The 16743-nt window shown below is 61.7% G+C and overlaps 3 protein-coding genes across 5 annotated transcripts; 2 read left to right on the top strand and 1 right to left on the bottom strand.

The window, feature by feature from the left end:
- Positions 1 to 140: 140 nt before the first annotated feature.
- On the bottom strand, positions 141 to 6085 carry HTRA2 (HtrA serine peptidase 2). Of its 2 annotated transcripts, XM_032109141.1 has the most exons (8): positions 5441 to 6085; positions 4358 to 4562; positions 4073 to 4267; positions 3908 to 3940; positions 3383 to 3491; positions 2905 to 2974; positions 767 to 862; positions 141 to 525 (listed from the first exon to the last, which is right to left on the bottom strand). In XM_032109141.1, exons 1-8 carry the CDS (start codon positions 5803 to 5805, stop codon positions 360 to 362), a joined length of 1239 nt encoding a protein of 412 aa, XP_031965032.1. In that variant the 5' UTR covers positions 5806 to 6085; the 3' UTR covers positions 141 to 359. The 2 variants fall into 2 exon arrangements, with proteins under 2 accessions (XP_031965032.1, XP_031965033.1); XM_032109142.1 differs by lacking the exon at positions 3908 to 3940.
- Positions 6086 to 6169: 84 nt separating this feature from the next.
- Positions 6170 to 14393, top strand: AUP1 (AUP1 lipid droplet regulating VLDL assembly factor). Its single transcript, XM_032109140.1, has 12 exons — positions 6170 to 6296; positions 6585 to 6722; positions 7159 to 7309; positions 8480 to 8667; positions 8822 to 8894; positions 10979 to 11052; positions 11833 to 11899; positions 12429 to 12534; positions 12670 to 12816; positions 12953 to 13113; positions 13268 to 13356; positions 14181 to 14393. The coding sequence occupies exons 1-12, from the start codon at positions 6247 to 6249 to the stop codon at positions 14227 to 14229; spliced, it is 1293 nt and encodes a 430-aa protein (XP_031965031.1). The 5' UTR covers positions 6170 to 6246; the 3' UTR covers positions 14230 to 14393.
- Positions 14394 to 14561: 168 nt separating this feature from the next.
- Positions 14562 to 16670, top strand: LOC116444189 (BCL2/adenovirus E1B 19 kDa protein-interacting protein 3-like). 2 transcript variants are annotated; one of them, XM_032109370.1, is made up of 6 exons: positions 14562 to 14758; positions 15326 to 15455; positions 15555 to 15684; positions 15759 to 15853; positions 15968 to 16089; positions 16303 to 16670. In XM_032109370.1, exons 1-5 carry the CDS (start codon positions 14671 to 14673, stop codon positions 16074 to 16076), a joined length of 552 nt encoding a protein of 183 aa, XP_031965261.1. In that variant the 5' UTR covers positions 14562 to 14670; the 3' UTR covers positions 16077 to 16089; positions 16303 to 16670. The 2 variants fall into 2 exon arrangements, with proteins under 2 accessions (XP_031965261.1, XP_031965260.1); XM_032109369.1 differs by having other exon boundaries at positions 14564 to 14758; positions 15940 to 16089.
- Positions 16671 to 16743: the final 73 nt, after the last annotated feature.

Here is a 16743-nt window from a genome sequence, read left to right as displayed (position 1 = left end):
ACGCAAACAGCAGAGTCAGATCCCAGCCCATGTGGGTACCAAGCGGGTGGCAGGACACCGCTAACGCTGAGGAGGTCCCTGGAGGCACAGCTCCTCCCCAGCCACAGGGTCTCATGTGGGGACTGACACGAGGAGCAGAGTCCCATACAGCCCAGCCTCCACCAGGCAACTGCTGTTGGGGGCCACTAGAAAAGTGCTTTATTCGAGTACAGAGGGGAACGGCTGCACGACGAGTCACCCAAGCGCAGGCCCCTCTCCTGGCCCCTTCCAGCCCTGCATGAACTCTCTGTCCCTGCCTGGCCAGCACGGACACATCTCAGTCCTGCCCTCGGCTCCAAGCCAGCGCCGAGTGGTCTCTGCTACTCGGTGACCTCGGGGATGACGCTCACCAGCAGGGTGTCGTAGCCACGCCGAACCAGCAGGGCCAGGTTCTGCTGTGTCCGCACCGCCTCGTACACGTCCTCGGCGCGCCGCGACGCCGTCCCGTTGATCTCCAGCACCACGTCCCCGGCCTTCAGCCCTGCCCTGTGGGGAGAACACGGATGAAGTGCACAGAGGGTGAGGCAGACAACTCGGCGTCATTGTCCTCCAAGCGCAGCAGGAGCTGTGCCACCAGGGGGTCTACAGCCACGGCCAGCGGGACACCCAGCCTGGGAAAAGGTCCCCAGGTGGTTTCTGCTGCAGATCCCAAGCCCTGCTACTCTGGAGCAAAACACATCCCACGGCTCCTCCCTCACACACCCCTGAGGCACAGGGCAGCACTTACTGGTGTGCTGGGGAGCCGATGATCACCTTGTGGATCAGCACGCCGTAGGAGATGTCAGGAAAGCTGGGGTCACGCAGCTTCAGCTCTGCCAGGATGCTGCAGAGTGAACACTGGCATCAGGGATGGAGCTGGAGGCAGAGCAGGGCTCCCAACCCCACGCCCTGCAGCTGCACAGGCTCAGAGACCAGGCACAGAATTTCCTCTCCTGTGTCCCTGCATCCTGCTGAGCACGAGCCACAGCTGCCAGCCCCAAACATCCCCATCCTCCTGTCAAAACGAGAGGACAAGAATCCCAACGGCACCAGCGAGGGCTGGGAACCCCAGAGCAGCTGCCAGCTGGATCAGAGCTGTGGTGATGCACATCCCCACATCACATCACCCTTCCTAGGGGTCAGACCTGCCCCTCCCCTGCTGCAGTTTCACTTCTCTACCCTGGATGGGCAGGACACACAACACAAGCTGTGCCCCTCTTCCTGCCAGACGTGTCAGCAGAGCTCTCCTCCCAAGTCTAGAGACTAAGCAATCACAGTTTCTCCAAATTTCCCACAGATTTTAGGTTTTCTAAACCAAATTTAAACTCTGCATCTCTCACAGCTCCTCTTTGGACTCTCCCCAACTGCTCCTCACCCGTCTTGAATGAAATCCAGAAGTGGATGCAGCACTCCAGCTGGATGTCTCCAGAGTGACAGCATTCTTCCCTCAAACACTGCATCAGCTCAGATCCCTGCAGATCCAGACACTCAGTCTCTGCCCAGCCCTGCTCCTGTCAGGTCCCTGCTCAGCCAGTCAGGGCTCCCCACGTGGCTGAACTCCACTGTGCTGTCCCACAGCCCCGTGCAAGCTGCCATCCCTTGCCAGTTTCACACAGCAAAGGTGGGAAGGGGCCTCTCAAGATCATCTCACCTGACCCCCAGCAGGCTCAGTCAGGGCAGGCTGCTCTGGACTGTGTCCAGTGGGGTTTTGATGATCTCCAAGGACCCTGCAGGCAATGTATGCCAGGCTCTGACCACACTTCTCACAGTATAAAAGGGATTTCTTGAGGAGCCTCACATGTCTCTGTGCCCACTGCCTCTTATCTGCTCTGGGCACCACAGACAGAACAACGGGGTCTGTGCCTGAGCCTGTGCCCAACACGGAGCTTCTCTTTCCTGTGCCAGGGAAAGGTTCCGGCCTTTCCGCTGAGCATGTTCAGAGCAGTCACTCGATTCCAAGGCGAGCAATCCCTTGTTGGGAGCCCTTCCTGCTGGGCACAAACAAGCCTGGCAGTCAGGTGGTCTCCCTGGACTGGCTCAAGGGCTGGGCAGAAACTGGACCCGCTTCCCAGGAGCCGTGTCTGAGGAATTTCACGCTGCTTCCTGACAGACCCCGTCCCAGCAAGCGTGGCCAGGGAAGCAGGAGGAGGCTGGGCCAGGCTCCCACATCCCTCGGGTTCTGCCGAGTACCAGCACCATCTGCTGGGCACTGGGGAACTTACCAGACCTTTAGCAGGGCAGAGCACAGCCACAAAAGGTGTTTGCCCAGCGTGGCACAACACCAGCCCCACGAGGCAGCTGAAGGGCCCTTAAATGTGACTGCAAAAGCCAAAGAACCAGAGCAGGTGTTGTCCTTGAGAACTGCTCCCGGAGGTGAGAGCACAGGTCCTGCTTGCTGACAATGGGCACTTCACAGAATCATGGAATTGTTTGCGTTGGAAAAGACTTTTAAGATCAAATCCAACCACTCCCCCAGCACTGCCCAGGCCACCACTGACCATGTCCCCAAGTGCCACATACACAGGGCCGGTAAATCCCTCCAGGGATGGGGACTCCACCACTGCCCTGAGCAGCTGTGCCAGGGCCGGAGAGTCCTTTCCAAGAAGGAATTTTCCCAATATCCAACCTGAACCTCCCCTGGCACAACGTGAGGCAGTTTCTTCTTGTCCTGTCCCTTGTTCCCTGGGACTAGAGCCTGACCCCCAATTAGCTACACCCTCCTATCAGAGAGAGCACTTTTTATCTGCTCATAGAGTCTTCTACAAGTACAGAAACTTGCAAGTTTCCCATTTACCCCATAGCCAGCGGCACCCTCAGTTATTTGGGAAGATCCCATCACATCCCTGCCCGCCCTGTCCTGTTGGCCCCTGACGTCAGGACAGGTACCTGGGAGTAAGGGTCAGCATCATCACCCCGATATATCGGCGCTTCGTCTCTGCATTGCCAAACCAAGAGCCTGTGGAAGGAAAGGACATGGAATGTCATGGCTGGAAAACAGACACACGCTCAGAACAGTGCTGGGCTGAGCCCCCACAGCCCTCAGAGTAGGCAGCATCCAGAGCTATTCTAAGTCCCTACAACAGCTCAGTCCAGTTCCCAGTAGCAGCAGGAGCGTTCCAGATGTTGCATTTTGCACCATAACTTGGCTTCCCTGGGTTTGTCAGATTTTTGACAGAGAATGTCCCTCTCCAGTGTTACAGGAGAACCAGACAGGGCAGGGCAGCAGCACCACAGCTTTCCTGTGGCACCAGATGAGACCCCAAACACTTTTCCTACTTTCCTTGCCTTTCTCAGGAAGAAGGGTCCAGAGCCTCCCTCTCTCATCCTCCTCCCCCATCTCCCAAGCAGAGAGGTCCCCACTCACTCTTGCGCTGCTCCTCCTTCTGCAGGAACTTCCGCAGCCGGTCGGAGGGGATGGCAAAGGAGATGCCCGACGTCACCTTCATGGTGTTCACACCAATCACCTCGCCATCCTGCAGGGAAAGGGCACCGGGCTACCCAGCCTGGATCACCGTGCAGAGCAGGGGAACTACTGCACCAGCCTGGGGTCCCACCTGTGCGCCCACCCCGTGCCAGGCTGCTGTCCCTGTGTCCTGCCCGACGTTGCTGAGGCTGGGCAGGACCCAGGAGCTGAGTCTATGGGATGAGTCCATGCAGTCCCTGGTTCTGCCCTGCCAGCACCAGCCAGGCCTTGTCTCCACCAGAGCCCCATCAGCTCCAGCTGCCTCAGACACTGCACAGGGGTCTCATGCCAGGCTTATCCCTCCTCTTCCTCCTCCTTCCAGGAAGCCTCCCAGCACCCGCAAGTGCTCCCACAGAGGGACAAGGAGCAAGGGCCACACAGCACATCCCTGCCCCAGCCAGCAAGGGGACAAGCAGCAGGACTCACCAGGTTGACGAGGGGGCCCCCAGAGTTCCCAAACTGTGGCAGAGGAGAGAGAGTGTGAGCAGCAGACAACGAGAGCCCCATCCTGAGGCCAATCCCAGGGTGACCAGCCAGAACCCCGTGCTCTGTGCAAGCCCCTCCTCCCTCCCAGTGCCCCATGTCCCTTACGTCGATGGCGGCGTCGGTCTGGATGTACTCCATATCGGTGGCGGCCAGGCCCAGCTCGCGGCTGCCGCGCTGCGCCGAGCTGACGATGCCTGAGGTGATGGTGTTCTGCAGAGCAAAGGGGCTGCCCATGGCCACCACGAACTCGCCCTGCCGCACCTCAGCCGAGCGGCCCAGCGGCAGCGTGGGCAGCGGGTGCTGCGGGGAGCGAGACGGTCAGCGGGACAAAGCGGGACAGAGGGAATGTCCCCACATCTCGGTGTCCCCATGGCTGTGACAGGCACACACCTTGGGTTTGATCTTGATGGTGGCGATGTCCGCCACCTGGTCCACGTCCTGCACCACGGCGTCGTACATCTCGCCGCTCGCCAGCTTCACCCGCACGCGCCGCCGGTTCGCCACCACGTGCGCGTTGGTGACGATCAGCCCATCCGGGGACACCAGGAAGCCTGAACCGTTGGAGATGGGCACCTCCCGGCCCAGGAAGGGGTGCCTGTAAGGAGGCCACAGGTCAGGAGGAGTGGTAGGGACAGGCACAGTGGTAGGGCTGGGAGGCAGCAGGGAACAGTGAGGGTGTGCGGGCAGCAGCATGATGGCAGAATCCTTCCCTGCCTCAAGAGTCTGCACAAACAGGAGAATAGACACAAATGCAGTAGGAATCCAGAGCTTGTGCACAGCCACAAAGGTACAATCCTACCAGGAATAGAGGCATGTGGGAGCAGGAGGGGCTGTGACCTGTGCAGGGACAAGGCCAGAACACACTGAGCCCAGCCCTGGAGCAGGTAACAAACACCTGAGAGGCAACAGGAATGTCTCCTGCCAGCGGGAGCAGACTCACAACTCCAGGCCCTGGTCGATCACCCCAACCTCCACTGAGAGTCAGGTGAGGTGAATGGAAAATGGGATGGTCCAGCAAGGCCAAAGCCCAGCTGGGGTGAATTATTGCCAGTATGAGTCAGGAACAGCACCAGCTGATGCCTCTCACGTGAGGCAGAGAGAGTGACACTGTACACGGGTAACACCAAGCTGGAGGCAGCAGTCACCCAGCTGCAGGGCAGAGCTACTGCACAGAGGTGCTCCGAGAGGCCGGAGGCGCTGGATGGTGAGAACATGACAGAGCACAAAGGGAAATGCCAAGTGCTGCTCCCGAGGCAGAGTAACGGGGCAGCCTGGACGGCAGCTTTGCCAGACGGCCCCGGAGGAGACGGAGGCGGCTGCGACGTGTGGCAGCCGCGTGTCGGTCCCTCCCGCGGCACTTGCGGGAGCCCTCCGGAACGGTTCAGGAGAGGCCGGCGGAGGTCCCGGAGGGGCCGGGGCCACACTGCACAGGGAGGAGGGAAATCCCTCCCGGGGACCTCCCGGTGCCGGTACCTGCCCACGATCTCCACGTAGACCAGCGCGGGCGCCGTTTTCTCCACCACGTCGGCGATGAAGTTGAAGGCGGCGCGGGGCGAGGTGGGCGGCGGGGCGGGCGGCGGGGCGGGCACGGCGGCGCTCAGCGGGGGCCGGCGGCGCTCCCGGGCCCACAGCAGCACCAGCGCCGCCGCCCCGGCGCCCACCGCCGCCGCCAGAGCCCGGCCCCCGGCGGAGGGCGGCGGAGGATGCGAAGGAGGAGGAGGAGGAGGAGGAGGGGGCGGTGGCAGCTCAGTGGTACCGGTCAGCGCTCGGCACCAGCGCTGTACACCCGGTGGCACCGGGACCCACCGGATCCGCACCTTCCGCGCCGCTGCCGCCATGCTGCCGAGCGGCGACCACACCCCTCCGGGGCGGGGCCGGGCCGCGGAGCACTCCGGGAGTTGTAGTCATGAGGCGGGGTCTGCCGGAAGCCATCCTCTGCCACGGGGCACGCTGGGAGCTGTAGTTCCGAGGCGGGGCCTGGCGGAAGCGCGTTCTGCCGCGGGGTACGCCGGGAGTTGTAGTCCCGCTGGGAGCTACTGTCCTGCCATCAGTGAGATGTGCCGATAACCGGCGCGACGGCGGAGCAGGGCGGCCCCGCGGTCAGAGCCGCTCACCGGGCCCGTCGGGGCCGCCAAGGGCCGTAGCCGAGGCGATAGTGCTGCGGCGGCGCGGTGCGGACCAGGAAGGCGGCACGCTCCCAGCGTGCCCCGCGCGCGGCCGCGGGCAAGATGGCGGAGGGTGCGGGTGTGGGGCGGCCGTGAGGCACCGGCACGGCGGGGATGGAGCCGCCCGCGGCCCCGGGCCCCGAGCGGCTCTTCGACTCGCACCGGTGAGCGCCCGCCCGGGGCCTGCGCGGTGGGGATTCCCGGGGGAGCCGCGCGAGAACTGCGGGAACCCTGGGCGGGGGTCGCGGGGCCAGCGGAGGGCCGGGGTGTCTCACGGAAGCCGCGTGGGGAAGGTCGGGGTGACCCGTGGGGGCACCAGGGAGGGTCCGGGGTGTGCCTGAAGTGGGTTGGAAGACTTGTTGGGGCGACCACGCGGAGCGGCGGCCTCAGGGCGGGTCCGGGGATCGTTCCGGCCCTTCTCAGGCGGCCCCGGCCGCTCTCTGCCCCTGCAGGTTCCCGACCGATGGGTTCCTGCTCCTGGCCTTGCTGCTCTACGCCCCCGTGGGGCTCTGCCTGCTTGTCCTGCGCGTCTTCATCGGCGTCCACGTGTTCCTGGTCAGCTGCGCCCTGCCCGACAGCGTCGTGCGCCGGTGCGTGGTCTCGGGGGGCTCCGGCTGCTGCCCCGGGCGGCTCTGGGGTGGCTGGGCTGCCCCGGCCCCTGGGTATCACGACCCGCGGGGGCTTGGCTCAGGCAAGGATCTGTGGGGAGCTGTGCCTTCGGGACTCCTTGTCATCAGGAGCCTTGGAGGTGCTTCCTCTGGCAAGCTCGGAGCTGGCAGCCACCTCTGGAGTGCTCAGGCACTGGTCCGGAGCACGCGGATCGGCGTGGTGTGCTGCTCAGGAGTTCTGTGGGCACTTGCTGCCCTCATCCCAGTCCCGGCCCTACAACAATTCCTGCTCTAGATGTGTCATGTCCATTTGGTCCCAGTGTCGTTTGTCCAGCTGCCAGAATTCCCGGGTCCCTTCGTGTTGGATGTGTCAGGCTCGGATGGTGGGACTTGAGGAAGATCCTTGTTCCCCTGGCAGGTTCATTGTCCGTGTGATGTGCTCCGTGCTCGGGTTGCTGGTGCGTCAGAGCGACCCTCGGCTGCGCGGGGCCGGCGCCAGGGTCTTCATTGCCAACCACGTCACCCCCTTCGACCACAACGTTGTCAGCCTGCTCACCTCCTGCAACACGGTGAGGGCACGGCCGGGGCTCCTCCCCCAGGGCGGGGCACGGGCAGCTCTGCCCGATTTGGTCTTGCAGTGGTCACAGTATCACAGAATGTTCAGGGTCAGAAGGCACCTTAAAGCCCAGCCAGTGCCACCGCTTGCTGTGGGCAGGGACACCTTCCCCTAGCCCAGGTTGCTCCAAGCCCCATCCAGCCTGGCCTTGGACGCTTCCAGGGATCCAGGGGCAGCCACAGCTTCTCTGGGCAACCTGGGCCTGGGCCTCACCACTCTAACAGCCAAAAATTTCTTCCTAATATCCAGGCTAAATTTCTCCTCTTTCAGTTGTACCCATTACTGCTTGTCCTGTCACTCCAGTTCCTGATGCAGATTCCCTCTCCAGCTTCCCTGTAGGCTCCTTCAGATCCTGGAAGGTTTCACCTCCAGATCTGATTTATTAACTCAGAGTGTTAACCTTGAGGTATTTTCTGTGGCTCAGTGTCACTCTTGGGCTCTGCCTGAAAAAATGGAACAGGGTGAGGAGCAGCAGGAGCTGTTACAGTGAATGTTGATTTTGGTGAAGCATGGACAGATCCCAGCAGCTTCTTCCTTCTCTGGCCTTCTGGATAAGGGGGCAGGGTGTGGGGTTTCCCACAGCACCGGGTGGGCGGTTTTGGGGGGTGCATAGAGGGTGCTGAGGGAGCTGCATGCTGGTGATGCTTGGGTAGTTCTGGGCTGTCCCTGCTCTCCTGTAAAATCCTTTGTGTGTGGAGTTCCTGAGTCAGCAGGCTCTGGGTAGCTCCTGTGTCCTGCACAGCCATGGATTTACCCCTGGCCTGGAGACGAGGGACTCCTGGGAGCAGTGTGTGTCCTGCCAAGTGTGTCAGGGACTGCTGGAGAGAACACTGGGAGCACGGGCAGCTGGGAGTGCCTGTCTCTGGCAGGCAGGGCACAGTCTGAACTGTTTGGAATCCAGTCCCTGTGGAACTGGGGCTGGAGCAGGGGCTGAGGCCTGGCAATAAGGTGTTCTTGGCCACCAGTGCTGTCAACACAGGTCACTCTCAGTCCCAGAGGGGTTTTTGCTAACGAAGAGGAACTTTGTCACCTCTGTCAGCTGGGAAGGTGGGCCTGGAGGGGCAGGAGGGCCTGGAAAGGTGGGAAGGGTGGCGTTTCCTCCTCACTCCTGTTCTCCCTGCAGCCTGCATTGAGCGGTGCCCCAGGGTTCATCTGCTGGTCCCGGGGATTCATGGAGCTGGGAGTGACAGGCAGCCGTGCGGAGCTGGTGGATTCGCTGAGGGAGTACTCGGCCCACGAAGGGAATCCCCCACTGCTGCTGTTCCCAGAGGAGGCGGCCACCAACGGCCGGGCCGGGCTGCTCCGCTTCAGGTGCAGGAATGGGAATTCCCACAGCAGGGTGGCACTGGGGAGTGGGAATTCCCTCGGCAGGGTGGCTGGGAATGGCTCTGGGGAACCAGCACTCTGTGACAGAATGGCTCGAGGTGGCTCTGGGATCATTCACTGCAGAATTCCTCCCTTCCAGCTCCTGGCCCTTCTCCATCCTGGATGTGGTCCAGCCCGTTGCCCTGCAGGTCCGGAGGCCGTTGGTGGCCGTGGTGAGTGGTGGGCACAGGGACAGGGTGTGGGGTGGGCTTTGCGCCGGGCTCTGGGTGCTGCTGTTCCTTCTGCTCCTGCTCTGGAGCTTTGTGGTGTGGCCTGGCCTCGTGTTCTGGCACCCCAGAAACAGCTGCTCGGGGTTAACACTGTTCCTGGTGCCTTTCCTGGGAACTTGGCCCAGTCAGGACTCCCCTGGTTTCATTGGCCAGTCTGACAGATGTTTGGTGGCCTGGCTGGCTGTCACTGTGCCTCTGGCTTCCATGGCCAGTGCTGTCTCCTCTCCTCTTGGTGAATCCCTGCTGTGAAAGACCAGCTGCAGTCAGTCCTTGTGAGAGGGCCCATGTGCCAAAGGTCCTGCCAGGCTCTGGAGGCTCCTGAGCTGGTGCCCCAGGCACAGACACAGGACATGGTGCAAGAGCAGCCCCACACAAGGGATAAAGTTCACAAGGGCAATGGCAGTGCTGCCAAAGGCAGGGAAACTGCTCTCAGCAAGGCTTTGTTGAATTTCTTATTTCTTGATATTTATAATTTATGGTCTGGTGAGAGTCATGGCTGTCACTCATGGGTCTGGTGTTTCTCTGGGACACAGCAAAGGAACCCCTGGGAGGGTGAGGAGTCATGTGTGCAGGGATGGGAACTGCAGGAATATTTGGCAGAGCTTTGTTAACCCCTGCCAGGCCAGGGAGGCTGAGGCAGAGTTCAGGGAGGGCCACAAGTGTGGGTGAAGATGCACTTTTCTAGCAATGAGGGTAAGTTACATTTTGAATGACTCCTCCAGAGAAGTGGGAGATCTCTCCTGTTCTGGACAGTTTATAAGGAGTTTCTTGTGCTCTTATGGGTTTGGTTCCTCTGAGAAATTCAGAGATGTGACAAGTTATATGTCTGTCTGTTTATCCCTTCCCTTGTGCATGTCAGGAGGAACAGTGGGTCTGTGTGGAGGTGCTGGTTACAGTCACTTCTTGGCTCAAATTCTACCTCCAGAGTCTGAGCAGGACTTTGTACTTCGTGCACATTGGCTGAGTAAATCCTGGTGCATTTCAGGTGTGATTTTAAACCATCAGAAACTCAAAGGACTGGAGATGTGATATTTCAAATGGTTCAACTGGTGTTTTATAGAAAATTTTCTTACATACTTGTGTGATATATATCAAACACTGGGCTGATAAAAACACCAAATTTGGGGTTAAGAAAGAATTTTTTCCAGCTCCAGTTGCATGGAATGTTGCAGGAGGGTGTTGTTCTGTGGCACAGGCAGTGTAGCTGAAATCTGGCTGTGGGCATCACTCCAGGCATTTGGGTTTTGGCTTCTGAGGTTCTGTTTGTCCAGGAAATGAGGCTTCTCTGTTCCCCTCATGGCTGGGCTTTTGGGGCTTTTCTCATTTACAGCTCTTCTCCCCAGGCCGTGGGATAAACCAGGCACAAGCCTGTCTGAGAATCACAGAATCATTTGGGTTGGAAAATCCTTCTGAGCCTATGGGGTCCAACCATTCCCCCAGCACTGCCCAGGCCACCACTGACCATGTCCCCAAGTGCCACATCCACAGGGCTGTTAAATCCCCCCAGGGATGGGCACTCCCCCCTGCCCTGAGCAGCTGTGCCAGGGCTGGACAGCCCTTTCAAGGAGGAATTTTCCCAATATCCAACCTAAACCTCCCCTGGCACAACGTGAGGCAGTTTCCTCTTGTCCTGTTCCCTGGGAGAGCTTGCAGGAGCTGGGACATCACAGAGAGGCTGTTCCCACCAGAATGAGGGAGGCATTCTCATGGTTTTGAGACATTAGTAGGTTTTCAGGCATTTTTGGTGCTTTCTGAAGGCACAGACTAGGAGGGAATGTGGGGATACTGAGGTGAAGTCTTGCTGCTGTCTTAGTGGGAGGAAAAGGTGACTGGGAGCAGTGAAAACTGGTGATGACTAATGAGGGTGAAGCTGCCCTGTGGCTTGCCCTGCTTGCACTGCCTTTGCTGTTCCCACTTTCCCAGTCCTTCAGCCACAGCTCAGGTGTGCTCTGCCCACCTCCGTCCCCTGTGGAGCCTGGACCAGCTCCTGTTCCATGGGTGGAATCTCACTGTGCTCTCTTCCCCAGAGCGTGGCTGACTCCTCCTGGATCGCGGAGCTGCTCTGGACTTTCTTCGTTCCCTTCACAGTTTATCAAGTAAGGTACTACGTCTCTCTCTTCCATTTGGGGCAGGGTTGAGGGTGGGCAGGGCCTTGGTGTCACCGTGGCAGTGAGAGCTCCCTCCCTGGGTGCCACAGCAGGGCTGGGCTCAGCACCATCTGAGCCTGGCCATGTCCAGCTGCTGGACCAGCTTCTGAGGTGGAAAGGAGAGGAGTCTCAGTCTTTCCAGGTGTTTAGTTCAAGTTTCCAGGTGTATTTTTGAAGCTGATCTGCAGTGATTCTCTCCAGGGCTGCTCAGCCCAGCAGTGCTGGCTCCCAGCATCTCTAGCCTGTCCCTACAATCCTTTGGGAATGGGGTGGTCCAGGGGGATGGTGCAGTGGTGGTCCAGACCCCTGCCCAGGGCGTGGGTGAGCCCAGGCTGGCTGAGTAGCTTTGCTGTAATGAGGGCAGTGGAAGGGACTGGGAATCAAATGTAGGGCTTGGTGTATTTCAGCACAGGAAAGCCTTTCCCTGGTTCTATCTTCCTGAATTCTGGGTGACCTGTTTTCTACTTCCATGTAAATGGCCATGGATCCTCATTAAGGCCTTTCTGGGAACTGTAGATCCCTCATGTTACACTTGAGGGCTAACACAGCTCTGATGAGCCAGTTCTGTCTTCTGAGCCGAGCCATGTCCTGGATTTGGGAGTGGGTGTTGGGGTTTGGTGCTCCTGTGGGGAAAGGTGTGGGGGTGAGCAGGGAGCGTGGCGGTGGGGATGGCAGGGTGTTTCCGGGGGCTGCTCCCAGCGGGGCTGGCTCCATGTGCTGTTGTCCCCATTCAGGTGGATGCCGTCTGTCCCCAGACAAGCGGACGAGCGGAGTGAGGACTTTGCGCTCCGAGTTCAGGAGGTAGGAGGGTGGTGTGGGAGAGGGATGTGTAGGACTGCTGCAGTTTGGGATGGGCACAGAGGAGAGCAGGGTGCAAGCAGAGTTGCAGAGGGCGTTTCTGGATGTGTTTGTGTGATGGGAGCTCTGGTACGTATTTATTGCCTCTAACTCAGTTATTTCATGGCCTATTTGCCACCCCACATTGAGCCTTTCTGCAGTTGTCAGGGCTCTTCCCATTGAGTTCAAACCTTTCACCCCCTTTTTATAATGCCACGAAGCAATTGTTTCTCCACCCTGCCCATACGTGCTGAGTACTTCACAGCTCCAGACATCTCCTTGTCAGCCTGTTTTGGCAGGATGATATTGCTACTCCTGATCCTTCCTGGTTCTCTGCAACGCTGAAATGCATCCCTGAGGCCCTGGAGAAATCAGTTCCCAGCCCTCCTGTCACCGTGGCTCCATGTACCCCTGACACGCTCCCCAGCGTGGAGGGGCTGCCTGGGCCGTGTGTGTTGTCTGTTTTTACGTGTGACTCCTCTGCATTCCACAGCTCTTGGCCGTGGAGCTGGGTGTGGTATCCACACGGATCACCGCTGCCGACAGGACCGAGCACATGAAGAGGCTGAGGCACACGTCACGGCTGCCCTTTGCCCCAGGTGGGCATCCTTGGGGGGGTCCTGGCTATGGAACCTCAGCCTGGGCTCTGCTTTTGGGGGGCCTCTGTCTGCTCTCAGCGACAGGCTGCACACTTTTAGTGCCTCACCCTGTGCCCACTGTCCTTTCTCCTGCAGCCTCGAGCCAGCGCCCAGCAGCCCGGCCCAGGGTGCCCCCCAGCCTGCCCGGGGGTGCTCCCGAGGACGTGCGGGTCATGGCCATGGCACAGCAGGTCAAGGAGGTGCTGCCTCATGTGCCCCTGGAGGTCATCAGGACAGACCTGGGTGAGTAGGGACTCGGGTGGCAGCAGGGACGTGGGGGCACCTTCTGTGGTCTGAAAGAAGAAACCTTGTCCCCACTGCACTGGAACACAGTGGCAGCCAGGATGGAGTGTCCTGATCTCTCCCTTTGTCCCTGCAGTCCAAACCAACTGTGTAGACACCACCATTGCCAACTTGCTGGAGGGGAGAGTTCCCTTCTTCCCTGAGAGTAAAGAGGCTGGAGACCTGCCTGCCCCGTCTACCTCCCAGGCTGCAGCTGCTTCTGGCATCCAGGGCTCTGTGGCTGCGCCTTCTTCCAAGGTACTTTGGGGTTGTGTCTCCCTGCTCTGGTGGCTCGTGTGTAGGACTAGCCAGGGGCATGGAGCACTGACCTGTCATGCCAGGTTCTTCCAGAGCCACCAAGGAGGCCCCTGCTTCATCTGTCTGCTGATGGCTCCTGTGCTTTCTCTTCCAGCCAGCTACAAAGCAGTTTGCAAAGTCCCCCGTGGAGCGTCACCTGTCCTTGCAGGAGAGGAAACGAGCCTTGTACGACTATGCCAGGAGGTGAGAGCCCCCCACACGTCCCCCTGCCAGGGCTATCCAACAGATCCCCCTGCTCGAGCCCCCAGATCCCGGCCCCAGCAGCACCCGAGATGTCCTGGGCACTGGGCTCTCCAGTGTGAGTCATGTTTGGCTGATGGGAGCCCCTGTGGGACTGGGTTTCTCAGGGGTTCCACTGGCACTGTGGCACCCTCAGTGTGGGCAGGACATTCTTGCTTGGCACCAGGGACAGCGCTGTTAATCCTCCTTGGTGTGAGGGAACAGGGAGTGAGTTTGATCTCTGTGCAGGGTTTCCACGAGGCAAATCATGGGACAAGAGGCCAGTTCTGGTGTGTGGGTCTTGGTTTAGGAAGGTACAGAAAACTGAGGATTGAGTTTGAGGGGAAGTTGAGTGTGCCTGGGCTTGTTGGGCACTGGGTGGCTGGGGTGGTGCTGCGGGAACTGTCCTGTTGGGAAACCCTGACTGGGAAACCTGGCTGGGATCTGCTGGGGTGCAGGGACTGCCCTGGGTACCTCCCAGCCTCTTGCAGCCCTCACTCGGTCCATGCTCTGTCGGGCTTGTTGTACCTGTCCCGTGGCTCTCTCAGAGCAGCTCCTGCTGCCTCCACCCGTTTCCATGGGCTCCAGGCGAGCTTGGAATGGAACCAGGGTCCGACCAGAGCCAGCGTGCAGCCACAGAGTGCCCAGCCCTGGCGTGCTGCGGTGTCCCCAGGTCCCAGTCCCTCGGGGCTGCTTCCCGGCCGGACGGGTGCTTCCCGGAGGGGTTCACGGTCAGGCCCCTCGGGAGGTCCCAGCCCCGCGGTGTCTGAGGGCGCTCTCTCCTGCAGGCGGTTCGCCGAGAAGCACGGCGCAGCAAGGGCCGGCGGCAGCCCCTGACCGGAGCCCCGGACCGGACCGGACCTGGCCGGTGGCAACCCCTGACCGGAGCCCCGGGCCGGATCGGGCCGGACCGGTGGCACCGGGAGCGCGCGGGCCCCGCGCGGACGGGACGGGCGGGGCGGGGGCGCCCCCTGGCGGCGGAAATAAACGGCGGCAGCGTCCGGCGCGGCTCGGGCTGTGCGGGCACCGGGGCGAGGGGCGGGGCCAGCGGGGGAGAGGGGCGGGGCCAACGGGGGGGCGGGGGCGGCCCGGCTCCGTGCGGGTCTGCACGCGCCGCAGCCGACGCCTGCTCGCGCGCCGCACGTAGGCGCCGCTTAAAGAGGCAACGCGGCGGGGCCGCCGCCCCCGCGCCCGGGCGGGCTGCGGCTCGCGGGCCCCAGCGGGCGGAGCCGGCGCCCTTTTAAGAGACCGGCGCCCGGTGCCGGTGGTTTTATTTACATGGGGGCTCGCGGGCGTCACGTGACTGTCAGCGGCGGGGGCTGCGCGCGGAGCACCCGCGGGGCCATGGCGGGAGCCGGCGACGACGGTCCGGGGGGAACTGGGGCACCGGGGCGGGATCGGGGCACTGGGGGAGCCGGGCGGGACGGGAGAGCGGGGGCTTCGGGGCACCGAGGGGTTCGGGACAATGGGAGACCCGGGCGAGAAGGGACACCGCGGGGTTCGGGACAGTGGGGGAGCCCGGGGGTCAGGGGGCTGACGTGCACATGGAGGGTCTGGGTCACCGGGAGTCCCGGGTGGTTGATGTGCACTGTGGATGGGGGAGCAGGTCAGTGGGGAGCCCAGGCGGGGTTTCTGCGGGGCTGACGTGTGCCGGGGGCCGGGGAGCGCGGGGGTCCCGGGCAGGCTGGTGTGCACCGGGGCTTGGGTCAGTGGGGGTCTCGGGGGGGCTGATGAGCACCGCGGGGATGGGGCAGATGTGGGTCCCAGGAGAACAGCCCTGGGGTACGTGGGACGTTCCGGGTTGGAGACTGCACTAGGTGCTCCCGCGGTGTATGGGTAGGGGTGCGGGGTGTGCCGGGGAGGGCTCCGGGCCGGGATGGGATGGAGTGCAGGGGTGGGCCCGGGACAGCGCGGGGGCTGACAGCCCCTCCAGGCTCCTGGGTGGAGCTGCGGTGTGGCCCAGGCTGCCCTGAGCCCGAGCTGGCACCCTCGCCGTTCTCCTGCCACGCCGACGTGGAGCGGATGCTGCTGGAGGCCCAGCTGGAGACAGAGAGCGGTGACGGGTGAGTTCCGAGGGGGAGCCGAGCTCCGGAGCCCGCCTGAGCCGGGGCTGGCACTGGAGGCACAGGCTGGGCTCAGTGACTGAGGGTTTCTGTTTGCAGGGCCCTGCTCGTGCTGGGCTCCCCAGCCTGGGATGACGACGGAACCAGCCATGGGAGCGAGCAGCCGGGGGAGAGTGAGGTGCTGCCTGCCCACAGCCAGCCCCCAGCGGGCTGCCCCCACTCCCGGCAGGTGAGGGAGCTGCCCCCACCACACCCTGCTGTGCCCCCGGGCTCTGCTCTGACCTGCCCTGTGTCTCCTTCCAGTGGGATGTGCCAGAGGAAGCCAAGTGGAGGCAGCGACGCCTGACAGCGTCCCTGGGCTGGGCCTGTACCCGCTGCCCTCGGTACCTGTCTCCAAAGTAAGTCTTGTTGTCCCCTGCCAGCAAATCCTGCTGACCCCCATGCTGCTGTCCCTGTGCCCCTGTTAATCATGCACTTTTCCCAGGGAATTTGCCTTTGTGTGCTCCCCCCAGCCAGTGCTGTGGAGCCTGCAGGGAGGTGCAGTGGGGAGGAAGAAGAGACTTTTCAGTTCAGAGCTGCTGCTGCTCTTCATCCCCTCACTCCTGCTCAGCCACCTGCTGACCCTGGGGCTGGGGTGAGTGTCTGTGGGTCTCACCATGGGCCTGGGGGGAGTGTCTGGAGGGTCTTGCCCTGGGACTGGGGGAAGAGGGAACACTCCTGCATTTGGACTGCTCATCCACCACTGCTCCCAGCAGCTGCAGTGGTCTGCTGCCATCTCCCCTTGCTCCTGGCTTGCTGGGGCCCAGCACCCTTTGCCAGTGCCTCACAGTCACTCTCTCCAATCCAGGATCTACATCGGGAAGCGCCTGGCAGCCTCCTCAGCCAACCCTCTGTGAGGAGCCGGGAAGGCAGCACCCGCTGCTCCGTTGGGAATGCGGGGAGAGCCCAGCACCAGCGCAGCCTGACCACTCCCAGGCCCCGTGTTCGTGGCACGAGGCGCCTTCTCCCCGTGTCTCTCCCTCAGCCCTCGCCTCAGGAGCCGATCCCACTCTCCCCCGTAGACCAGAACCCGCTGATGGCAGCTCCCAGCCACAGGCAGCCCCTGCCCTCCCCATCCCTGGTTACGGGTCCAGGTCCCCCTGTAACACAGACTGTAAATACGACTGAGCCCACCTGAATAAAGAGCCCTGTGCCAGCTCAGGGGCTGAGCAGCGAGTCCCCTCCCTGTGTCTGGCCAGCACAGCCTGGCTTAGGGAGTGACCACTGGGCTCCCTGGGGTCCTTCCCTG

The sequence above is a fragment of the Corvus moneduloides genome, chromosome 5 (genome assembly GCF_009650955.1).
Source record: "Corvus moneduloides isolate bCorMon1 chromosome 5, bCorMon1.pri, whole genome shotgun sequence".
In the NCBI taxonomy this organism is placed as follows: domain Eukaryota; kingdom Metazoa; phylum Chordata; class Aves; order Passeriformes; family Corvidae; genus Corvus; species Corvus moneduloides.
This window is presented reverse-complemented; position numbering and strand designations above follow the sequence as displayed.